Genomic DNA, 22,915 nt, shown 5'->3' on the forward strand with positions numbered 1-22,915 from the left:
TGGGGAACTCAGTTGAGAAGTTCTGGACCATCCCAAGGCACATAAACATAATATTTTGGGGAGCATCTTCAGCATAGCTGGAGTGGCTATCAGGAAGCACATGCCTTTTTTTGTTCTGATTAAACACATTATTTAGCAGGATATGTATGTTTAACAGAAGTGCCTTCCCTCTTGCTCAGCCACCATTCTGTCCTGCCACTGCTGGGCTCTGGCATTAAAAACAGCTCCTGGTTGTCAGGGTGAATGGATCCATTGCTCACCTGTCTCCCATTGTGTGTGTGTCAATGCAGGAGTGGGAGGGCAGGACCAGAATGACTGTTCGCCTCCCTTAACTTCTGGCACGCTAACTCTGTAGTAAAGACCAGGCCAGAGACTTTGCACATGGGCCTTCATGTCTCCTGTGGACTGAAGTACAGCCCATTATTTCTGACATGCTTCTTTAGCTGTGAACAGTTTAGACAGGAAATAATTGAAAACAATGAGCTTCCTAATATCAGACTCTTGGGAAATTCTCACTTAACTTGTTAATGGGATTTAATCGGCCATGAAAGACTCTTTTATAGGTTAGTGCGTGTTTCCCTCTCGTTCACATGAGCATAATTTGCAGAAATTATCATTTAGAAGGAAATCCTGTAACAGATATTTCTTCAATGTATCCTACTTCTGTGAAAGTGACTGTCTTGAGTAAACAGTGTACAAATGAAAATAGAAACAAATTTAAATAGACACCAATTACTTGAAAATAACAGGGGGTGGTTAATGTCTGGACTGTGTCAACAAGTCCTAATATTAAATGGATACAAGTAAATTATATGTTGCTTGTGGAGGGTATGGAGAGCAAATTATTTCTTGTAACAGTCACTGTGACAGAGGTTAGTCCTTGGATTGACTTAGATGCATATTTTTTTTTAGAAGTTCTGAGTTTGTTTCTGTCTATTCCGTTTTTGTGTGGATGTCCAGAGAAATGAGTGCAAAAATAATAACAATAATGATACTAAGTATATAAAAAGACTCCAATCTGTTCAAAAGCATATGTCAGTTCAGATTTGTCCTGTGATTCACCTATTAACTATCCCTATTCTAGAGAATAGGGACACTCCAATCGTTTGGCTAGTGATTTCAGCAAAGTCACCAAAAGGTCTTATTCCATGCATGCTGAATCTGTCCAATATCCAGTCTGTGAATATCTTGGAAAAAGAGACAATTCAAGCCCCTCAACAACCACACAAGTGAATGAACCATTTTCAAAGCTAGCACTTCAAATTGCTCCATTTTTTAAAATGTGAAAACCCTTTGAGTATCTAAATGATAAAAAAGGAACGGAAACTATTCCCCTTGCAATGCAGCACTGCAGATAACAGGCCCAGCTGCTCTTCCTGGGCTACATAAGTTCCGATCCACTTGGACTCAGGATTTAATTTCATTTGATTAATTGCATTGGAGTGTGGATGGGAGACGTGAGGGTGCTTGCCTGGTAGGGAGCTAGGGGAGGGCTGTTCTACTGCTCTACACACACACACACACACACAACTTGACATGTAAGGAAAAGAAATGAGACTGCAGTGTGAGTTCTCTGTGCAGTTCTCTAGGAACAAAAGGGTTGCAGAGCTCATCACGGAGAGAGATTCCTTAATGTGCCATGCATTGAAAGCAAAAGGCAACCCAGTTTAATGGGTAAGGGTTGTGAAAGTAAGATAAGCATGTGGCAGGTGCCTCCACATCCTTCTGTATGGGGAACAAGGGACATTGAGATGGGAGAGCAGAAGCCACAGCAGGACTGTTCGGCTAGTACAGAAAGCAAGTTTGGCCCGACAGTGGGGAAAGAGGTAGTCGGTTGGGTGACATTTCTTAATGAGTAGCTGCTATGAAAATATGCTAGCAGCATACTTTGATGAATAATTTTTCATTAGCTGTTTATGGTAATTTACGGAAGATGAAGAGTGCCTGACATGTCTACTTATTTATGCTATAGAGAACTCTGGAGGGGGTCTCAGTTAAGTGAGGCTAATCAGCTTTAATATAAAAAACCAGCAAATGAATTTTTAAAGCCAGCGATTGCCCATTGTTAAATGGGATTTGTGTATGTACTTCCCGTATGCCACACTGAATGCTGCTAATTATTAAAGCCAGCTCATTTGACAAAGGTTGCAAGATTATACTTGCTGTTGGCAATGTGGCTGCTGCAGGCAGCATGAAGTGAGCTCTGTGCTGTAGAGGTGGGTAAGAACGTTTCTAAGCCAAAACTACTGACAGAAGTTATGTGGCAGGATGCTATGGCTCAAATTCTAGAGTTAATTATGAGTAAATGTTGTGCAGTCAAACTTAGGAGTGCTGTAACTGATGGTGTGTCAGGGACCAGTGAATCAATGACAGTGTAATGCACATGCTTGATGAGTGAGGGGTGAATTGAATCTCACAACTTCCTCCTTTCCGCTATTGCTCCTGTGGCAATTCTGCCTTTCTGTCTCCTTTGTGTGGAAGCTACTGATTTCCTTGAAAAAGATTACATCACCATTTACATCACCTCAGAAAGTGGCTTCCTCCTCCTGGATCTGATGTAGTGAAAGTGTGCAAAGCATCTTTCACATTGAGAGAGAACTTTTGGAAATTTGGCTATTTCACTTCCCGAAACATGCTTGTAGGCTTTTATGTAGTGGAGCCCAAAGGTGGTGTGGTTTATTATCTCCTGAAATAACACTGAAGCTATTAAGAAACAATACCCAAATACATAGGAGCCACTCTGAAGGTGGAGCACCCATGGGGAAAAACTCTCCCACTCCTCTCCCTATGCCTCTCATGCACTGGCAGCCCTTCAATTACAAACTCTTCCTCCTCCTTCCCAGACCTTCCTAAGCACTACAATCAGCTGACTTATGGTATTCAAGCTCCAAGAGGGAGGGGGAAGAGTGGGGATGGAACATGCTTGGGGGAGGAGGTGCAGAAGAGGTGGAGTGGGGGCAGGGTCTAGAGTAGAGGGAAGGGGTCAAGCACTTTGGTGCGTGACTCCAGCAAGAGCTGGCTGAGCTGCAGCAAAAGCCAGCAGGGAGCTATTTAAAGAGCTGGCAGGGCCCCAGGGTGCAATCTGTAAGAAAATTTAAGTTACTTTTACCACTGCGCCTATGCCTAAACGATAACACGGGGGGCGGGGAACAGTGCAGCTATAGGGAAAGCATGGGCCGCTAACACCTTTTTTGATCAGGTGACTTCATCCGCATCACCACAGTACAAAGAGCTGGGAAATTCAAACCTGTAGAGCATCAGGAGTGCATCAAATCACTCCAAAAGATTGTAAGCTCTTCCAGACTGGGATGGAAACTTCATCTGAGTTTCAGAAAATGCCTAGCACAATGTGAGCTGTCACCCAATTTAAATACCAGTGAGGATAAAGCTGGTTCTTAAGGCACTTTTCATCTGTTGATCTCGAAGCTCTTTGCAAAGGAAGTGTAAGTATTGTTATCACCATTTGAGAAAGGGGAAGGCAGAGACAGAGAGATGAAGTGACTTGCTCAAGGACATCCAGCACGCCACAAATACATTTCTTCAATCACTCAGGTAAATACAAGAGAAGGACAAAGGAACCAGAGTTCAGATTGCTTTTGCATCCAAAAGTCCCCAAAGTTCTGGGTTTCTTCACATCAAAGGTTTTTGTTAAGCTAATTATAAGAGAGACTAGAAGACTTACCTGGCATTGGGGAGGGTACAGGAGTCAGGGCAGGACCAGGGAGGCTCAGGGCAGGTAATGGGGGAATCAGGGCAGGGAGGTGGGAGGTATGGGGGGATGTCAGGGCAGGGGGCTGGAAGGCCTGGGGGTCTCACTCAGGGCAACCCATGATGGTGAGGATGGCATTACAGCTGCTGGCCCCTCTTGGCTACTTGAGGAGTAGGAGTGTAGGGCAGCAGGATTGCTGGCTGGCAGCCCTTCCTCCCCTGTCCAACACTGCAACTGAGGGCTGGTGGGAGGGTTTGGGGGCACAGGTGCACTTACGAGGACCAGTGGCCAACAACATGGAGAGTGACGAGGAGTCCTGTGGCACCTTATAGACTAACTGAAGTGTAGGAGCATAAGCTTTCGTGGGCAAAGACCCACTTCGTCAGATGCATGTAGTGGAAATTTCCAGAGGCAGGAATAAATATGCAGGCCAGGATCAGGCTGGAGATGACCAGGTGGATCCAATCAAGGAGGATGAGGCCCACTTCTAGCAGCTGATCTGGAGGTGTGAATTCCAAGAGAATAGAAGCTGCTTTTGTAGTTAGCAAGCCATTCACAGTCTTTGTTTAATCCAGAGTTGATTGTGTCAAACTTAAAGATGAACTGTAGCTCAGCAGTTTCTCTTTGAAGTCTGGTCCTGAAGTTTTTTTGCTGCAGGATGGCTACTTTTAGATCTGCAATTGTGTGTCCAGGCAGATTGAAGTGTTCCCCTACAGGTTTTTGTATGTTGCCATTCCTAATATCAGATTTGTGTCCATTGATTCTTTTACGTAGGGACTGTCCTGTTTGGCCGATGTATATAGCAGTGGGGCATTGTTGGCACATGATGGCATATATTACGTTGGTGGATGTGCAGGAGAATGTACCAGTGACAGTATGGCTGATCTGGTTAGGTCCTGTGATGGTGTTGCTGGTGTATATATGTGGGCAGAGTTGGCACCGAGGTTTGTTGCAAGGATTGGTTCCTGAGTTCGAGTTCGAGTTATTATGGTGCGGTGTGTAGTTGCTGGTGAGAATATGCTTCAGGTTGGCGGGTTGTCTGTGGGCAAGGACCGGCCTACCTCCCAAGGCCTGTGAGAGCGAGGGATCATTGTCCAGGATGGGCTGAAGATCACTAATGATGCGTTGGAGAGGTTTTAGCTGGGGACTATAGGTGATGGCCAGTGGTGTTCTGTTGGTTTCTTTCTTGGGCTTGTCCTGTAGCAGGAGGCTTCTGGGTACACATCTGGCTCTGTCAACACCTCCAGATCAGCTGCTAGAAGTGGGCCTCATCCTCCTTGATTGGATCCACCTGGTCATCTCCAGCCTGATCCTGGCCTGCATATTTATTCCTGCCTCTGGAAATTTCCACTACATGCATCTGACGAAGTGGGTCTTTGCCCACGAAAGCTTATGCTCCTACACTTCAGTTAGTCTATAAGGTGCCACAGGACTCCTCGTCGCTTTTGCAGATTCAGACTAACACGGCTACCCCTCTGATACTTAACATGGAGAGTGCTGGCCCAGCTGGCCACTCTCCTGCTGGTGCAGCTACCCCCCGTGGTCACTCTGCATATACTGCAGTATAACTGTCCCCCGCATTCGCTGTTTCCAGTGGTCACTCTGCAGTATGATTGTCCCTTCTCTAAGCCTCCTTCTTCCTATGTTACAGGAAACAATTCCATTCCAGTCACATCCTCTATTCCTAGCACAACCAAACCCCGATCTTGCTTGAAGTCAGGATAACAAGGAGCTGCATACCAAATCTGGTGATCCTAGCTCTTACCATTTAGGAGGAGTTCTTGAACAAACTGACTCATGGATGGACAGAAACTTTCTCTAAACATCCATATCTATATCTATCTATGTGGGGTCCAGGGTTTTGGTATGAGCTTGTCTACTAATTATACAAAAAGAAATACACACTCAATTTGGCAGCCAATTAGTTCATTTTATCATTTAATTGTGTTATCTATCATTATGGTTAACTCACATGTTATTCCATAGGTAATTAATATGCATATAAGTAGGAGCAGATTATTGAGGTGTATATATAAAGATTGATAAGGAGAAAAGACTGTGAATTAGGAATACAAGCAGGGCTATAATGCAGGGCTTCAGGCTGAGATCTGTACGATTTCAGCTTAGCCGTATGAGGCCTCAGGCTTAAGGAGGATTGAAATAAGTAGATGAGTAAGGATACATCTGTGCCGGTAAAGTTACAAAATCACTGTAAAGAATGGTCTGGTAGCACTTTAAAGACTAACAAAACATGTAGATGGTATCATGAGCTTTTGTGGGCACAATCCACTTCTTTAGATGACCTATTTATTTGGAGTTTTCTTATCCTATAGTCATAACTCCGGTCATCTGAAGAAGTGGGCTGTGCCCACAAAAGCTCATGGTACCATCTACATGTTTTGTTAGTCTATAAAGTGCTACCAGACCATTTGCTTGCTGTTTAGATTTATAGAGGAAAGCGGAATATGTCCTCTGGACTGTATTGGGAAGAGTAACCAGAAATGGGTACTATTAATGGCACTCATTTAATTTATGGCAAAAGGACAAGAAACTTATGATATGCTGGTAAATAATGGTTGTACCAGTACTGGGAGGTGAAGAATGCATTTGACAACAGCTTTAGTTGTATTTAGTAATAAAATTTTCACTGTCAGTAGTTTCACAGAGAGTACCAAGCAAGTAATGATTTCCGATTAATAATATTTCAAGGAAGAATACAAAGGAAGAGTTGCACAATATTCCTCCTACCTGTACTGTTATTGTTACTATTAGAAGCACAACCAGCAGCTTCTGGTTTCTGGTTCAAAATCAGACAACCTTTACCCTGACCCCAGCACTCTTTTTAAAGCTAAGAGTAATACAGAGATGTCTGTTTTAGATGGACCATGGCTTTGTTTGTACAATATTGAAGAATGTTAAGATTGTCCATATTCCATTGCTTATGATTACTACAGCAAATCTCTTTTTCCTTCCATTTTTAAAGAGTCTTTTATTTCAGTACACGTATGGGAGAATGAAGTTTAATATCAAGTACATTAAGCATACCTCCGACAGCTGTAAAAACCCCACATTTTAATCTTCAAGGATAGTTCAAAACAGAGTGATTCCATTTCTAATGCATAAATTTACAAACAGAGTAAGCTCCATGAATAAGAGTAAGCTGATGGGAACATTTCCTCTTATCGACCACCCGCTGTCTGGACAGCAATTTAAAATATGTCGACACCAGCTATGTTAATGTCACTGGAGTTGTGTATCTTAAGTCAACCTTCTGCTCTAGTGTAGACCAGGCTTCAGTCATTAAGCTTCCAGGGCACCAGTAACGGCTTTCATTAGCACATTTAGAACTATAAACAGATCCACACTACATATTTTTACCTTCATATACAAAAAGATATATGCACTAAAATAGGATATGCAGATCTAACAGATTGTAACTGTATAATTGATGTTACATGACCTATTTTGCATAAAGCATCTTTGAGTTATGCATATTCATATAAAAAAAACAATTCTCAGAGGGCTTTGGGTGGAGGGTCATCACAGTTGATTCCCAATATTCTCTTAGCTTTTTATTACCGTTGCTGCACATTGAGTGCATGTTTTCAGAGAACTATTCACAATGATTCCAAGACTGCTCAAGAAAGAGATCTTGGAAACCATGCTCTGAAATGTCCTGAGCCTTCTCTTTGACAGAAACTGGGAATTATATAGGCTTCATATTAAAAAGCTCATTCTCAGTGCATTAGCTAGGAAATATTGCTGTGATATTGTGCTAAGAAAAACATGTCTTTCATGGTTTAATTATAGAGATAAAGTAGCATGCAAATACAATTTTAATGGGGATTTTTAATAGGAATTTTTAATTTTCAAGCTAATTTACATAAGAACTTTTTTCATAGAGTATTTGACAGAAGTATATAAAGATGGTTATGTAGGAATAGAATCCTTATAACAAGGTAACAGAGAGAAGAGTTCCTGGATGTAAAATTTCCAGAAGAGATGCTTGGTGGTGGCAGCAAATGTCTAAGACTGGATCATAGGAATTGCAACAGATTAGAATTAATCACGACACGTCTACAGTGATAGTACTTCTTGCCTACACCCAAATTAGGGACAAAGGCCCCAAATGAGGATTATAATTAAAATAGTAATGCAGGATGCTTTGAATGGTGTGGGGTGGTTTATTCTACCACAATGTCCTATTGCCTCATATTGATGATTCAGTGTTTCTAGTGTGAACAAATTAAAATAATAAACATGAGAGAGTATTTGGTTTGTGAGAAGTAGAAGTAAATTGAGGGGTAAAAGACTGGTTTTTCTAGATGCGTTTCAGGCTGCATATGCCAGTGTTTGCCCTAAACCCATTCTAATCTGTTCCAGAGCTCTTGTAGTGAGACATACTTGAGCGGAACCTACAAGGGTTGAGGATATCCTGCAATGTTGAATGCATCTTTACTCTCTAAGGGTCTGTCTACACTGCCACCCTAGTTCGAACGAGGGTGGCTAATGTAGGCATTCGAAGTTGCAAATGAAGTCCAGGATTTAAATATCCCCGGCTTCATTTGCATCTTGCCGGGTGCAGCCATTTTTAAATCCCCGTTAGTGCAGACTCCATGCCCGCAGCTCTCTACCGCGAACTACCAGTACACCTCTTAGAGAGCCTAATTCGAACTATCTACTCCATGCCATGTGTAGCCGTGGGCACGGAGTCTGCACTAATGGGGATTTAAAAATGGCGGCTCCCGGCAAGATGCAAATGAAGCCCGGGATATTTAAATCCCGGGCTTCATTTGCAACTTCGAATGCCTACATTAGCCACCCTAGTTCAAACTAGGGTGGCAGTTCGAACTAGGGTGGCAGTGTAGACATACCCTAACTGATTCTGGTTGTGTTTCTGGGCACTCTGAGGTCCCAGAGTGGTACACTGCACACAGCATTCATTTTTCCTTGAGCACAATCTGTAAGAGACAAAGTGAAAAAAGGGCCTTGGTTGTGACAGTCAAATCATGTCAAATGTCATTTATGTAAGGGGAATCCAATCTCTCTGAGAGAGAAGTTTGCGGAAAAATTGACTTGACAATTTGTTGCACTGATGCTGTGGGATTGAAGAGTGTGATCAAACTGAAGATTAATTTAAATCATTTTTTTTAAAGTGAAGCTATCAGAGTTACTGACCAAAGGCTGGAAAATAAATGGTATGAAGGAGGATCTAGCTCAAGCATGATGGCAATGTAAATTTATCACTTAGCCAACTCTAATAGCAAGCTGTATTGATTTATTAAATAAGGGTATAACAGGGCTGTACCAAGGCCTGACCACGGAAGGGAGCCACTCTCAATCTGGGTCCCCAATAAACACTTTATTACATACCACTTGTACTCCCCCCGCCCTCTATGTGCCCTTAATTCATCAACTTAATAAATCAGTTCAATACCAATTACATAGTCAAAGTCCTCCTGACAACTTCATAGACAATACCGCTGTGCGCTAAAAGTTCCCAAATCGCCGAGCCCCAGTGGCGGGGTAGGGGGACTGGGGCCCGCCCTCTCTCCCGGGTCCCGACCCAGGGCCCTAAGGCAGGGATGCCAGTCCCTGACCAGCGGATGGGGTTGTGGTCCCCAAACATGCCCGCTGATGGGTTCCACGGCCCTGCCCTGGGCCGCTTCCTCCCCAGCCACATATAGCCCTTCCCCACTCACCGCTGGTGCATTCTCACCTCCTCTCTCCTCTCCCTCAGATCCAAGCCCCATTTCAAGTTCCCCACTGGCTCAGCAGGTGACATCAGCCACCGGCGCCACTGGAGCAGTTGGTCTCCCCTCTAGTGCGCCTACACTGGTGGCTCTCTTGGCTCCGGACGTGGCTTTTGCGGGGGTGCAGGTTTCTCTGCCCACGCTGCTTCTGCTGCCGTGCAGCCCCTGCAATTCCCCCTCTTGCGGACCCTCACAGAGCCCTCCTAGAATGCGGGGTTCCTTCACCCCATCACAAGGGCACCCCTTCACTCCTATCTTCTTGGCCTGCTGAAACTGTACAGACACCAGTAGTTGTACATTGTACATTTACAGTACCCTTTATTTTGAATTCATCCCACCAATACCACTACTGACCCCTTGCGGCCATTATGCCCCACTGCTGGTGAAACAGATTCATTACTCAGAATTCTATCTGGGGGTCTGTCATAGCCTGTTCATGCGCATGCCCCTCAAGGACTGGATTTAATTTACCACCCTGATAGGAACTAAGCGTATAAGCCTTTAATTTTGTACTAAGAATTGCTGTAATTAAAGATGGCCTTGATACTAAATGACAGAGCTCAATATCTCTTGTATGTTGGAAAGATTTGTACCCAGATCTAAACATTGCAGCTGGCCTCTGCCCTGTCATGGGCACAATCAATACCTGGGATCCAAGCACTCCTGTCTTTTTAGTAAAGTTTGGATCCATTTGATTTGGACTCAATCTGTAGAGGTCTGACTTACCTATAAGTATTACCACAAGACATTTAAAAATTTAAAGTGATCCTGAAGCACAATATCTCCATGAAAAATTAAATCAATGCCCTTTAACATTCCAGATACCTTCAGCTTTTTCAAACAACAAGAGCATTGGAGGGAGAAGTGGGAAGGAAATCGCAGAGCAGTCAAAACGATTTCTCGGCGTTCTGTCAGCAAGGAACGATGGGTGGAGACGCTTGTTGTTGCAGACAGTAAAATGATTGAATATCATGGAAGTGACAATGTGGAATCCTACATCCTCACTATAATAAATATGGTATGTGATGTACTTAATTATTTTTCAGTTAGACAAATTACATAAATGCAAGCAAACTTGATTACATTGTTAATCATCATAAAAACAGTGATAACGGTCTGTTATTTAAAGAAGTGGAATAATTTTTATATATATTTTTAAAGTCCTATCTGTTATTTCATGCAGAATGGGGTTTTCTTCTATCAGTTTTAAATTGATATGTGCATTACACTGGAACTTTCATTCCACTGAAATTACCAGTTCTGAATCTCATGCACCTTTTCTGCATGAAATGTTCCTAAACAGCAATATTAACATATTGTGTCAGGGCAGTTAGATGCAGCAGAACATGAGAGCTTTATCCAATCAGTGATATGAAGTCCCTTCCCCATGGGTAGGAATGGTGTCTCTAGCCTGTTTGTCAGGTCTGGAAATAGATGACATTAGAGGGATTACTAGATGGTTACCTGTTCTGTTCACTCACTCTGGGGCATCTGGCATTGGCCACTGTTGGAAGATAGTATCCTTAGTTAGATGGATCTTTGGTCTGACCTAGTATGGCTGTTCTTATGTTCTTATTTCAAATGTTTAGGGATTCCCCTATTGAATTGGACATTATTCCCTTACCTAAACAATAAGCAATTTGGTGTGTCCCAATTCTTGTTCATCAATTTCATAGATATTGGGTCTGATTCTGATCTCCTTTACACAATTGAACGCCTATTGAGAGAAATGGAGAGAGGTAATTAGTAATGTCCCTCACGGGTCCATACCGGGCCTAGTTCTATTCAACATATTCATAAATGATATGGAGAAAGGGGTAAACAGTGAAATTTGCAGAAGATTCAAAACTTATTAAGAAAGTTAAGTCCAGAGCAAACAGTAAAGAGCTTCAAAAGACTCTCACAAAACTAGGTGACTGGGCAATCAAATGGTAGATGAATTTGCATGTTGATAAATGCAAAGTAATGCATATTGGAAAATATAATCCCAACTTTATATATATAAAACGATATGGACTAAATTGGCTATTACAATTCAAGAGAGATCTTGGCGGCATCGTGGATAGTTCTCAGAAAACATCCACTCAATGTACAGCAGCAGTCAAAAAAGTAAACAGAATGATTAGGAATCATTAAGAATGAAATAGAGAGTAACACAGAGAATATCTTATTGCTTCTATATACCTCTTGAATATTGTGTGCAGATGTATTTGCCTCATCTAAAAAAGATATCTTGGCACTGGAAAAAGTTCAGAAAAGGACAACAAACGTGAGTAGGGGTTTGGAATGCCTGCCATATGAGGTGAGAGTACTCAGGAGGTCATCGAGTTCAGCTCCTCCTTCCACCCCCCAAAAAAGCAGGACCAACCCTAACTAAATCATCCCAGACTGGGCTTTGTCAAACTGGGACTTAAAAACCTCTAGGGGTGGAGATTCCACCACCTCCCTCAGTAACCCATTCCAGTGCTTCACCACCCTCCTAGTGAAATCATGACTGTTGAGGTAAAAGTAAATAAAGAAGAGATATTTACTCCTTCCCATAACAGAAAACTAGGAGTCACCATATGAAATTAATAAGTAGCAGGTTTAAACATACAAAGGAAATATTTCTTCACACAGTGCAGAGTCAACCTGCAGAAATTTTTGCCAGAGGATATTATAAAGTCAAGACTATAATATAATTATAAAAAGAGCTAGATTGATTCAGGAGGACAGGTCCATAGATAGCTGTTAGCCAGGATGGGCAGGAATGGTGTCCCTACTCTCTGTTTGTCAGAGGCTGCGAATGGGTGACAGGGTGGGATCACTTGAGGATAACCTGTTATATTCATTTCTTCTGGGGCACCTGGCATTGGCCTATTGGAAGACAGGATACTGGGCTAGATAGACCTTTGGTCTGATCCAGCATAGCTGTTCTTATGTAAATGGTGTTACAGGCAGTCCCCGGGTTACATGGATCCGACTTACATTGGATCCCTACTTACAAACGGGGTGAGGCAACCCCGCGCTAGCTGCTTCCCCCCAGCAGACCAGGGAGACGCGAAGCTAGCGCGCCCCCCAGCAGAGCAGGGAGACGCAGAGTGGCTTTTCTCAGCAGACACCTCAGTTTGAGAAAAAAGGACTGAGGGAAGTGAGGTGTGGGAGAATAAAACTGAGCTCTGGAGAAATGTTTGGCTAGAGTTTCCCCTACAGTATGTACCAGTTCCGACTTACATACAAATTCAACTTAAGAACAAACCTATAGTCCCTATCTTGTACGTAACCCGGGGACTGCCTGTACTCCTAATTTACACTTTTGATATTGTGAAAGTTGTGCAGCAGTTTTACTAACTTTTATGGAGACCCAGTCAAACAATTTTTTTTACTCTCAGAGGAAAAGGTTCAATCAGTTGTATTACAGAGGTTTCTGTTACTGAGGCTGATGTTTAAATATGTTTTCTTTCTCCATCATTTCTGTTTTTAGAATGGACAGTAATTTCTTGTAGACAATTGTGGTTTTTTCCCCATGGATAATGAAATCTAAATTAAAAATGTAAAAATAAATAAAGTTTAAATAAATTCCCAAATGAGTAAATTTCAAAAAGTGATCTCACTTAAAAATATAATAGAGGCTTGTGATATTTGTCATGCTGTTTGGAGTTGCTCATGGCTATGAGTGCCAGTCTCATGACAGACTGTCAAAAAGCTAGCCTCCCCTAGACAGCCCTCAGCATTGTCTGGACCATGCCACATGGGACTCCGGCCACAATTTATGGGACCCAGGTTTCCGGCTGCTGCTGTATGAGTCATGATGGCTGGGAACCCTAAGCCCTTTTAAATTGCTGGGCCCTGAGGCAACTGTCCCCTTCGCTCCCCCCATCGGCAGCCCAACCGTGATAGTAAATAATTTTTTACACTGTATTTGAGAAAGGAAAGCTGGGGAGGTTGTTGATGGGCACTGTTCATCACTGGCGTTTGGCAGAGTCTAAAACATTACCCATATTATTTATCACAGTTATAAGATCCTTGTCTGGTCTCTCTGAGCACATCCCCTCACTGTTGGGCCTCATTGCTTTATGTTTCTGAAGGTGGAATCCCACAATTCATGCAGTGCCCAAGCTATGACAGCCTGGCTACTGGGATGTCTCAGGCCTGACTGAGTTTGGGGAGCAGTGACCAGGCAGCTTTCTTTTTAAAAAAGTGTTTTTTAAACTTAACAGTAGGAACCCGGAAAAGCATCAGAAAAAAAGAGTTTAAAATAATACGATGTCTATCTAAATGTTTATCTTACCTGGGGGGTTGCCATCCCTATTCCAGACACCTGACCTCTTGATCAACACAAGAACCATTTCTCATCAGCAACTCCCAGCAACCCAGTCCTTGAGAATGTCCCTTTTTATCCCTTCAGATGTCTTTTTTCTTGCTTTCCTGGGTTTTGATTCTTCAGTGTTTACAGCCTAGACTAGAGTGACCAGACAGCCTGATTTTCTAGGGACAGTTCTGATATTTGTGTCTTTGCCCAATTTTTCACACTTGCTATTACAAGCTGGGATCTCTCACACCTTGACAGACTGCTCCATTCAGTTCAGTATGGGACAAGAAGAGATCTGTGAAAGTGAATAAGTCCAGTATTATCCACCAAGTATGGGTAAATGTCAGCTATCTGAAGCTATTGTTCTCTTTCCTGCACAGTAGGAATGTATCATACATTTCTACCAACCTTCATCTAGCTGTATTATAAACTCTGTTGTAGACTCTTTTTTATGTGACTGTCCAGCACCTACCATCCGAGAGCCATGATCTTGGTTGGGGTCCCTAGGCACTAAATATAAATCTGTTAGGGTATGTCTACACTACAAAGTTAATTCAAACTAATGGACGTTAGTTCGAATTAACTTTGATAGGCGCTAAACTAGCACTCCACTAGTTCGAACTTAATTCGAACTAGCGGAGCGCTTAGTTCGAACTAGGTAAACCTCATTTTACGAAGACTAAGCCTAGTTCGAACTTACTAGTTCGAATTAAGGGCTGTGTAGCCCCTTAATTCGAACTAGTGGAAGGCTAGCCCTCCCCAGCTTTCTCTGGTGGCCACTCTGGCCAACACCAGGAAAACTCTATTGCCCCCCTCCCGGCCCCGGACCCCTTAAAGGGGCACAGGCTGGCTACGGTGCCCGTGCCAGGTGCAAGCCTGCCAGCACCCAGCCAGCAGACCCTGCACCTGGCACGGCTCGAGCCAGCCACCCGATGCCCCCCAGCCCTCCCCCTCTTCCCGGGACCAGGCTGGCGGCTCCCGGGAGCTTGCCTAGGACCGCAAGAGGTGGGCACCTGCCTGGTCCAGTGCAGACATCGTGGACCTCGTCCACGACCTCCGCACTAGGCACAGGAAAGCGGCCATGTAGGGCAGGAGAGCTGCCAGCCTGGCCACCCAGGAGCAGGTTTGCATGAAAATCAAGGGGGTCCACTGAGACCCCCCGACCCTGAGCCCTGAGCTTAGAATGGCCGTCCTGGGTCAGACCAAAGGTCCATCTAGCCCAGTAGCCTGTCTGCCAACAGCGGCCAACCCTAGGGACCCTGGACGGGATGGACCAAAGACAGTGACCAAGCCATTTGTCTTGTGCCATCCCTCTCCAGCCTTCCACAAACTTCGGGCAGGGACACCACTCCTACCCCCTGGCTAATACCACTCCATGGATCCAACCTCCATGAATTGATCTCACTTCTCTTTAAACTCTGTTCCAGTTCTAGCCTTCACAGCCTCCTGCAGCAAGGAGTTCCACAGGTTGACTATTTGCTTTGTGAAGAAGAACTTTTTGTTATTAGTTTGAAGCCTGCTACCCATTCATTTCATTTGGTGTCCTCTAGTCCTTCTATTATGGGAACTAATGAAGAACTTTTCTGTATGCACCCTCTCCACCCCACTCGTGCTTTTATAGACCTCTATCATATCTCCCCTACATCTCCTCTTTTCTAAGCTGAAAAGTTCCAGTCTCTTTAGCCTCTCTTCATATGGGACCTGTTCCAAACCCCCCATCATTGTAGTTGCCCTCCCCTCACCCACCCTCTCTCTTCCCCTCTCCCACCTCCTTTTCCCAGTCTCCCCCAGTTTTGTTCAATAAAGAGAGATTCAATTTTTGAACACAATTGTCCTTTATTTTGTACATCAGGAAGGGGGGCTAGGGAGGAGTAAGTGGAAGGAGGTGAGGGAGGAATGGGGTACGAGCCCCCGATGGGGAGGACTGGGCTGGCTCTGCAGGCTTCTGGGGGTGGAACCTCTCCTGCAGCCCCCCAATTACTCCCTCTCCCCAGATGGCAGCCTGCGGCAAGTGCAGCCGGGCTGATGGCCGAGTGCTGTGATGTGCCCAGTGTGGGTACTCCGGCCAATCCGAGCCAGGACTGCTTTGCAAGCGGGGCACCCCTGAGAACTGTCTGTCTGGGGTGGGGGTCGGGTCCCTTTAAGCCCAGCCCTCGGCTAGCCTGACACAGCAGCTCCACGCTCTAAGTCCTCATCTGATGCCCTGCTGGCACTGCTTCCGGCCATCCTTAACCCCGGTTCAGGGTCCACTCTGTGTGGACATGCTAGTTCGAATTAACAAAATGCTAATTCGAACTAGTTTTTTAGTCTGGATGCGTTAGTTCGAATTAGCTTAGTTCGAATTAACTAATTCGAACTAAGTTAGTTCGAATTAGCACTGTAGTGTAGACATACCCTTATATATTTTGAAGAGTTTGTTTGTGGATTGGCTTGTGCAAAATAAAGTCATATTTCCCAATTAGCTACAGATACCAAATTTTGCACAAACAATCTTGCCACTTAAATTAGCAGAATGAACTACTTTTTATACCAGAATATGCTGGATGAAAGGTTTAAATAATTATTTTTAAAACCTTCAGAGGGGTAGTTGAGTTAGTCTATAATTAGAAAAACTTAAAAAACAACTAATAGTCTAATAGCACCTTAAAGACTAATAAAACATGTAGATGGTATCATAAGATTTTGTGGGCATAACCTACTTCTTCAGATGACTGGAGTATTAAAAGTCCAGATCCAAGGACTTTTAATATTCTAGTCATCTGAAGAAGTGGATTATGCCCATGAAAGCTCATGATACCATAATTATTTATGTTTTTCATTGGGAAGAAAGTCATGACTATTATGATTAAAGTTCATAACAAATATTTCCTAACAAAATTAAATTCCAGTCACCTATTCAACTGTCTTTTTAGTGCAAAGAAAATTTTTACTGTTACAAATCACAAAATAATTCAAATTAGTTACAGAAATAGTAATGGAAGCTTTACGAGTTTCTGATTCAAATGTGCAATGTATGGTAATTATTCAATAAACATACCTGCTTGGGCCTGGCAGTGAAAATGAGCACATGAGAAAGGGTGGGAGAAAATAAGCAATGGAAGGAATGGAGAGAGAGTGGAGGGTGGGGCTTCTGGAAGGGGTGGGGCCTCTGGAAAGTGAGTGGGCAGTGGAATTAAAAAGTTGACAACCTTAGTCATGAGAAAAGTCCCATGGCTATATTTTTTGTAAGCAAGATGCAAGCTCTTTTTTAGGGCTTGTTGCTACTTAAAATACTATAACTAAAATACTAAAAACACTGCCTATACCAACGAGAAGAGTTCTCCCATAAGTGAAGGTAATCCACCTCTGCAAGAGGTAATAGCTAGGTCACCAGAAGAATTCTTCTGTCAGACTTGCTTTGTCAGACTATACATGGGGACTTAATGGGATTTTTCACATCACTAATCAATGTATTTAAACTAATCTAATTGTGTAGAATGGACCATGCCTATGTCTGAAACATCTGTTTTAATTTCAGTTCTTAATGAGGGTGCTTCCCAATGTCAGATTTTGTCATCAGATGTTTGTATCCTGGTCTTACAGTTAATGGGAGTCTTAGTAATGCTATGGGTGATGGAGCTGAGGTTTTGATTTTTAATTAAAATTAAATAACTTAAATAATCAGATCTCTCCTCCTCCCCTTCAAAATCCTTCTCTTCCATCAATATTTGTGTACTGAAGTGTATTAATAACCCCAGAAAACATCTGATGTGTACTAAAAAAAATAAGTACATAATATTTCAATATTCCTTTGTGTGACAGATTTTTTTAGATCAACCAGCCCCACTAGGAATAGCCTTTTTGCCAGCTGCTAATGAATGCAAACTATTTAAACAATTATCTTTCATTTGAGAGATTTTTGAAGAATTAAGAGCTAGCACAATATATTTTTTTTCATCCCACAGTATTCAGCGAATGCCATTCAGATAACTCCTAGATTTTTGTTTATATAATTTGCACCAATGAGACACATCTGCAGTGGAGTCGCACAGAAAATCTTGGAAATTATCTTTCATTGTAGCCATCAACACCATATTGTTTTAGCTGGTTTAGCTCTGCCTAAGTACAGTTTTCCTCTTGCTGATGGCTCCTTTTCCCGTCCTCATTCTCTCCAAGCAACATTCCGTTGTATTAGGTCGTATCCACACTTATTGTATGCAAGCATTTCTAGTTCCTTCCTGTCTAGAGCTGGACATTTTTTTTCATCTAATAATAAACTCACAAAATAATGCATTTTAAGGGAATCAAAAGTCTTTGTGAATTTTGCTTAAATTCTGCAAGTAGTTTTAGCCAAAAAAAGTGATGTGACCTATTTCCACCATTTCAAAATAAAAGTTGTAACCTTTTGTTTCAAAGCAGCATTTAATTTTTAGATTTATCTAATTGATAAAAACAAAAACAAAACAAAAACAAAAAACAGAAAAGGGAACCTGCCCACCCCCACCCCCCATAATGACCCAAAACTAAACCCAAAACAACAAAATTCATTTCTGGTACAGAAAAGCTGTAACAATTCAGTTTCCATTCAAACAGATCTAGTTTATGTTTTGACTTTCATTTTGGCTCCCAAACCAAAAACTTCAATAACTCCTTCATCTCTATCCTTTTCCTAGTTCTATTTCCACCTGTCTAATCACACTCTCTAACATCATCATTTGGTCCAGGAGGACTCAAGAGTTCAATACTGGGTCCTTTGTTATTTTTAAGTCTAACTGCATCATCATTTTATCTTTAGTTTCCGATCTGGTCTACACTAATGAGATAAGACAATTTCAGATACGTTAGTTAAGTCGCATAAGTTACATAACTGAAGTTACAGTAGCTTAGATTGTTTTACAGCATTCCCATCAGAATAGCTTCTGCAGCTAGGGAAGGTGAAGTGCTAAAGTTGATGGGAGAGTGCCCTGCCATCAAGGTACCGTATCTTCACTAAACCCACTAAATCAATGCCTTCTGCATTGAGTGCCAATTTAGGCAATAGTGAAGAGAAATCTCCACTTTTCCACTGATATTACTGTATATATATTTTTATTGCCCTTCTATTTGCCTAATATTTACTTCCACTTTTTTCTCTTCTGCTAGCAGAGTCCTCATGGAGTTTCTACAGAACCCAACTGTTAATACCTCATTTGCTCTTGCCCGAATCTTTGGTCATCATTTGCACCAGTTCAAAGTTGATGTAAAATGCTACCATTGTGCACTGGTAGTCTGTATCTAGACTACATCCCTCTTTCAACAGAGGGATGTAAATTAGACATGTCAAAATTGCAAACGAAGTGAGGATTTAAATATCCCGTGCTTCATTTACATAATAGTGTAATGGCGCTCTTTCGAAAAAGCGTCATTTGGAAAGCAAGCAATCTAGACACAGTTCTTTCAAAAATGGCAGGCTTTTTCAAAAGATCCTGTACTCCTCAAAAAATTAGGTTTAAAGCCTGTCATTTTCGAAAGAACCACATCTAGACTGCGGTTTTACTTTCAAAATCTTCCTTTTTTTGAAAGAGTGCCATTACGTGATTATGCAAATGAAGCATGGGATATTTAAATCCCTGCTTCATTTTCAATTTTGAAGTGTCTAATTTACTTCCCTCTGTCGAAAGAGGGATGTAGTCTAGACATAGATGTAGTGTTTTACAATCAACTTGCACTGATGTGAACAACTATGCTGGAAGTAGAACAATAGTGGATTGTACCCTGAGAAAAGTGAACTTAAAATAGTTTTTCTAATGGGTCATACATTTTTTTTTTCTGCTTAACATTTTAATAACTTCTTTAATTACTGAATTTTTTTTTATCATTTGACTGGACTGTTGTAGTTAATCATGGTTATTACGTTTCAGAATGTAAAGTGAACTTTCTGTAAGTACAGTGTATAGGGGTGGGGAAGACAAAGAGGGAACTTTGCTTGAAATAACCTGCATATTTTCTCTTTAAATCTCTGCCATGATGTAGAGGAGTTATTAATTTCATACCTCCTGGCTCTGACACAGGTTACAGGATTGTTCCATGATCCAAGTATTGGCAATGCAATCCACATTGTGCTCGTCCGTCTTATTCTTCTTGAAGAGGAAGAGGTGAGATACTGTTTTCCCCCAAAATTACAATGAAGGGTTGGGAACGCAGGGCATTGCAGCAGGTATTTAGATCCACATTGATTGAGAGCAATGAATGCACCCACTTTGTGTAGACAAAGGGTTGCTTGTTTAAAATGTTTTGTTCATTCCATTCCTCTGTTAATCTCTTGACTCTGGCACAGCCAGTTTATGGTTAACTGCTGTTCGAGATGGCACATCATTTAACTCATCACTGCAGGTGTTTGCACATCAACTCCCAAAATAAAATTGAGTTAAAAAGTTCAAATATTAGGATAATTGTGCATGAGGAGGAAACTTTTCAGCACCGGGAGAGGACTTCCAAAGATTGAGGTGGCTTGCTATGGAACAGAAATTCAAATGAACAGGATACTCAAATGAATCATCCACAATCTAATGACATAACACATTCTTAAAGTACAGTGCAGCTGCCTGTGGAGTGCTCTGAAGAAGCAGATCTACTATCATACACCTGCAGGACAGATTATTTTCTCTACAAGCTCCTTTTACAAAACTCAAAGAAACAGTGACCTATAAAATGTTCATTGTTGTGAACTAACCACACACAGTTTATTGCATGTTCCATGTCTCAGAAATGCTGTAACTACCCCCTAAATGAATGCTGATTATTATAATTTTAATGGATGATTTCAAATCATCATAATTACGCAAAGCTTTCAGTGGGTATAGCCTTAAAATAAGGTCTCCGTTCAGAAGGCTTTATCATCCATCAACCTAAACCAGGTGGAAGCCTGTGCTATTGAAATCAGTTGGTGTCTATGTAAGAGTTGAAACCTGCACAAGTGAAAATAATTTGGAGGATAGGAGCCTAATTTTATTCAGCTAACCCTATGGATAAGGATATCAAGGTTACATTTTCAAAAGCACCTAAGTTTCATTTTCAATATGGACATAAACACTTCAGAGTTTTAATCTTCATTGACTTTCAATGTGACTTAGGCTCCTGTGTGCCTAATGCACCTTTGAAAATGGGACTTAGGTGCTTATGGCACACCAATGCTTTGGAAAATGTTTATCTATGTAATAATATACTGAGAGTGAGACAGAGTAGGTGGCAAACCCAACAAAGAAGGAAACAGGTTGTTGATAGAGCATATTTGCAAAACATATTTTTCTTCTTTAACTTGTGTTTGTTCTATCTGATCATAAGACTACTGTTGAGTATCTTTTTCAGCTTAAAAAACGGCGTGCAGGAGCATAAAATGAGATTGTTCGTATTGCATTAACGGTACTAAGCATGATAGAAAATGGCTTTCTTCAAGTTACTTGCTAATTAATCTTAATCTTCTTGGTGTCAGGAGGAATATTAGTTTCCAAGAGGGAAACAAAATATTATTGCTTGAAAAAATGCAATTATTGATTTTGTTTACTTTCAAAAAACACTATTTCCCTTCTTTGATATACTTCTTTTTTTCTCTCTCTAGATACACTAGCTGCAAAAATGACAAAGTTTTAATTTAAGATTTGAGGCATTAGACAAATAGCTGCCATTGTGCCTAATGATGTTTCTAGCTTTGGGCAAAAACGTAACCAGTCACATTTCAGTGATAGTAGTAAGCATGATAATTAACATTTCTGCTCTGCTATGGCAATATAAAGCAGTCTTTATAATAATATTTTCTTCTTTTTTTTTCTTTAGCAAGGCTTGAAAATCGTTCATCATGCGGATAAAACTTTAGCTAGCTTCTGTAAGTGGCAGAAAAGCATTAATCCCCAAAACGATAACAACCCTATACATCATGATGTAGCTGTACTTCTAACAAGGTATGGTCACAGCCCTGGAGAAAAACTGTCAACTATTGTTTTATTCATATTTCTTTCACCGAGGACATGTTTACAGGATAATAGACTCCTTTTGCCCCCCCTCAAAACACACACTTCCATGTAAACTGTTGTGCCCATCTTAGTACAAAAATAAGTTTGCTTGATGAGTGCATCAGATGCTAGTAGTACAGGCGGAGTTTATGAGCTGTTATATAAAAGCACAGTGTCATGGTTGTAAGGTGCCAAAGCTAAACCACTGTATCTTTATATTGGATTGCTTACATCTGTTTGGAAATGTATTCATGTCTCTGGGTGTTCTATTAAACGTGCGTCCTCGCCAGGAGATTCAGATCTGTAAGCAGATATGTGGCCTCCTGTCGGACCCCTCCCCCATGCATCTCTCATGCATGCACTGGAGCCCCGCACTTCATCCTCCTCCTCCTCCTCCTCCCTCCTAGCACTTTTGCAGCACCACAAATTACCTGATTCGTGCTCCATCTCCATTCCCCCCTTCCCTCTATTCTAGAGCTTGAACAGGCTGGAACAGCTGATTCATGGCATTCCAATTCTGGGAAGGAGGGGGAGGAGCTGGGATCAAGTGTGAATCAGGTGATTTGTGGTGCTCTGAAAGTGTTGGGAAGGAGGAGAAGGAGTAGGAAGTGCGGGGCTCCAGTGCACGAGAGATGCATGAGAAAGGGGCAAACCAGAGATCAGCAAGCTGCAGTGTGTCCATTACCGGTCTGACAGATTTAGTCTCTCTCTCTCTCTCCCTCCCTCCCTCTCTCCTTCTGCATTGCTGATATCCTTTGGAAGATCATGCTTAGCCCAAGATCTGGGCCCCATTGTGCTAGACACATCAGAAATAGTAAAAAACAGTCTCTGCCCTAAGATTTCATAGTTTAAAGAAACAAGACAAACAAAGGGTTGGAGTAGGGGAAAAGGTATTCCCCTCCACTCTGCCTTCACTGATGGGAAACAGGGCCACTGAGAGATAAAATGAGTTGCCCAAGATTCTACAAGAAGTCTGCATTGAACAAGGAACCAACTCCAGCCTTCTTGAGGCCCATTCTAGTGCCTTATAAACAAAACTGTCCAACCTTTTAAAGCACATAGACTCTAATCTTGTAAGCTTGGCAGAACTGCTCCCTTCTCTAAAGGTAAAAGTGTTTAGGTGTGTTTGAGGGATGGGGGCCTTAGTTTCTCAGTTGTACAAAAGTAAGCATCCTTTGTTTGTCGAAAAACAATT

General features: G+C 42.0%; 1 protein-coding gene across 2 annotated transcripts in view; it reads left to right on the forward strand.

Annotated features, from left to right (window-relative positions):
* The window catches only part of ADAMTS12 (ADAM metallopeptidase with thrombospondin type 1 motif 12), a 260,830-nt gene that overhangs the window by 130,884 nt on the left and 107,031 nt on the right, over positions 1-22,915 (forward strand). For both annotated transcript variants that reach the window (XM_006116518.4, XM_006116519.4), the window contains exons 4-6: positions 10,284-10,480; positions 19,783-19,866; positions 21,545-21,669. In XM_006116518.4, the coding sequence (XP_006116580.2) occupies positions 10,284-10,480; positions 19,783-19,866; positions 21,545-21,669 (406 nt within the window). The remainder of the gene's footprint in view (positions 1-10,283; positions 10,481-19,782; positions 19,867-21,544; positions 21,670-22,915) is intronic.

Source organism: Pelodiscus sinensis, chromosome 6 (genome assembly GCF_049634645.1).
Source record: "Pelodiscus sinensis isolate JC-2024 chromosome 6, ASM4963464v1, whole genome shotgun sequence".
NCBI lineage: Eukaryota > Metazoa > Chordata > Testudines > Trionychidae > Pelodiscus > Pelodiscus sinensis.